General features: G+C 31.7%; 1 protein-coding gene across 1 annotated transcript; it reads left to right on the plus strand.

Moving 5' to 3' along the window:
• Positions 1 to 7: 7 nt before the first annotated feature.
• On the plus strand, positions 8 to 1875 carry LOC139815226 (uncharacterized). The gene is made up of 4 exons (XM_071781991.1): positions 8 to 533; positions 680 to 849; positions 971 to 1204; positions 1326 to 1875. The coding sequence occupies exons 1-4, from the start codon at positions 310 to 312 to the stop codon at positions 1754 to 1756; spliced, it is 1059 nt and encodes a 352-aa protein (XP_071638092.1). The 5' UTR covers positions 8 to 309; the 3' UTR covers positions 1757 to 1875.
• Positions 1876 to 3296: the final 1421 nt, after the last annotated feature.

The raw sequence follows: 3296 nt of genomic DNA on the forward strand, positions 1-3296 counted from the left end.
CAAAAAAAAAAAAACACTAATGCCCGTATTCATAGATGGTTCTTATCTTAAGGACTGAGGAAGCCTTATTGGAGGATTCCTTATTTTATCAAGACCTCCTTGTTTCATAATAAAGCCTTCATGTCTCCTTCCAGAAGGAGCTTGTTCTCTAGGAACTTTATGTATTTTATGATTTATGCCACTGTTCAGAGTACAATTTAAACCAAGAGCGCGAATAAATAACCTAACCTTGAACTGACTTTGACTGTCATTGCCTCAAAATATTTTTGTATACAAGGTTATAAATACAATATATTAGCTAGTATAATTATGGACTGCGAATCCAAAAACGTTCATTATACTGAAACGGAGCGGATGATCCTTGCTCAACTAATATTGCAAGAAAAAGCGATCGAAAATAAAAAAACAGGAGCAGCGGATCTAAAAGATAAGGCTGAAGCTTGGGAGAGGGTAACTACAAAATACTGCAGCCAAGGCTTTCCACCTCGTACCAGCAAGCAATTAAAGAAATGCTGGGATAACATGAAACAAAAGTATGTTAATAATTTTCTTAATATAATTACATGAATAGTTCAAATATGTGCTACTGAATTTGTGTAGATGCTATCTGCTTTGTTTAATATAGTTTACATTCATATCAGAAATGATAATTATATTAATTTATAAAACGTTATTTTAGAAAAAAGAAGTTAAATACTTCGATGAAAGTTCAACGTCTTATGACGGGTGGAGGCGTTTCACCTGCAGTGCCTGTTGATCCAGTCATGGATTTTATGGATACTGTCACTCCAAATTTAGATATTGAAGTGCCATGTCCATTTGACAGTACAGCTCAATTTGAAAAAGAGTGTATGATATATTTTTGTATTTATTTCTTATTTTTATTTATTTATTTATCTTCTAAAAAAATAATGTTTAAAATTTATATGGTGTTTGTCAATCTAATTTGTTTGTACTTATCTCTTTCCAGACCATATAAAAAGTAACTCAAAAAGGCAATTAATAAGTGACAACGAGGATGAAGATTCGATATTAATAACAAGTAATGGGGAAAATGTTCCTCCACAAGTAGCTCAACATGGAGAAAATTCAACAGGCCAATATTCCAAGTGCAATGTAAACAAAATTGTTACGAGTGGAACCATGAAAAAGAACCAAATCCCAGCATCCAAGATTCAAAATACAGCTCAATTTGAAAAAGAGTGTATGATATATTTTTGTATTTATTTTTTATTTTTATTTATTTATTTATCTCATAAAATAATAATGTTTTAAATTTATATGGTGTTTGTCAATCTAATTCGTTTGTACTTATCTCTTTTCAGACCATATAAAAAGTAACTTAAAAAGGCAATTAATAAGTAGCGAGGATGAAGATTCGATATCAATAGCAAGTGATGGGGAAAATGTTCCTCCACAAGTAGCTCAACATGGAGAAAATTCAACAGGCCAATATTCCAAGTGCAGTAGTAGTAGTAGTGCTACTTCCAAGTTCAATGTAAACAAAATTGCTACGAGTGGCATGAAAAAGAACCAAATCCCAGCATCCAAAATTCAAAAAAATTTTCAAAATATAAACGATGAAAAAGAATTGAGATTGATAAAGCTTCGCGAAGCAATCGAACAGCAGCGGGAACTTCATTCAATGAAAATGAAAGTTGCTGAAACGGAAGTCAAAATCGCATTGCTCAAGCTTTCAATGACTGAAGAGAAAGTACAAATGCAGTCCGAATCCTCAGTCCTCATGGCACTATAATTTAAGATATTTGTTGATAATACCCGCTGTGAAAGCTTCTTATAAGATCGTATATTCTATTTTATTATAATATATGTATGTACATTGATTTTATACGTATATCGTATAAGTCATATAAACCAAAGAATACCAAAGAATATGTTTGGTGCTATATATGTTCTTTTTCTATCTGTCTTTCATAATGTGTTCAAAGATATGTTGATATAGAATTAAATAGTTTTATTAATATGTGCTAATAGAGTAATAAGGTAAACAGCTAGCTTAGCCATTTTATCTGCATTCATTATTATAAACTTTTGTTTCATATTATCCCAGAATTTTTTTAATTGTTTGCTGGTGCGAAGTGGTAAACCTCGCATGCGATATTTCACAGCAACCCTTTCCCAAGCTTCAGCCTTATCTTTTAGATTCACTCCTATTATTTTACTTTCAATGGCTTTTTGTTAATAACAGTAATTTTGTACGCAGTTGTATTACATTTTCCAATAATAAAGAGTATTTTTATGTAATATAATTGTGTGTCATTAAAGTGTTAAATAATGTTATTTAATTAGTGTTAAATGTCTACCTTTTTGTTTTACAAATTTTTTTATTTTACAGATTATACAGCATTTACATTTTCAAAATAACACACATATATTCTACGAAAAATGCCTTAGTATAAAAGCTCTTCTATATGTAAGTCCAATGCCATCTTCTTCTCGATTGAAAACAGCCTCGAATACTTCATTCTGTTCTTGTTCATTATGTTCTTGTTCAATTTCCTCGAATCCATGGTAAATACATATATTATGCAAAACAGCAGTAGCACAAATAATTGCAACCGATGTACTTAGTTTTGTTCTTAAACCATAATATAAGCATGGAAAGCGGCGCTTCCAAACTCCGAATAGTTGTTCGATGATAACTCTGGTCTTCTTATGTGCATTGTTATACCTAATTTCTGCATTGTTATCAGGCCTCAATACAGGAGTCAGTAAATATTTTCGACATGCGTATCCACTATCTCTAAGTAAAATTCCGTCGAGATATCCCAATTCGAAACGACATCGAACACTACTTCGATCAAAAATTACAGCATCGTGAGCTGAACCAGGATGTCTCACAACAATATCTAAAATTTCTCTTTGAGGCCCACATACAACCTATAATTACATACAATAAATATTTTAATTCACTTTGTCCTGGTTTCTTTTCTACTAAAAATGGCAATTAAACAACATACTTGCACATTCAACGAAAACCATCCTTTTCGATTCCGAAATATTTCCCCATTATTTCCTCCAGGATTGGCAATACGTATATGAGTGCAATCGATACATCCTATTATACGTGGAAAATTCGCTACCTCATAAAATCTATTAGTATTTTGCCTTTGCCGCTGTTGTGTTGAAAAGTTTATGTACTGTTTTAAATGAGATGCTAAAATTGTTGATACTCGTGCAACAATACGTGATACCGATGCTTGACTGACTCCTCTAATATCTCCGTTAACAATCTGAATAAAAAGTACATCAAAAATATAAGAAAGATTTCACAA

Source organism: Temnothorax longispinosus, chromosome 6 (assembly GCF_030848805.1).
Source record: "Temnothorax longispinosus isolate EJ_2023e chromosome 6, Tlon_JGU_v1, whole genome shotgun sequence".
NCBI classification, from domain to species: Eukaryota; Metazoa; Arthropoda; class Insecta; order Hymenoptera; family Formicidae; genus Temnothorax; species Temnothorax longispinosus.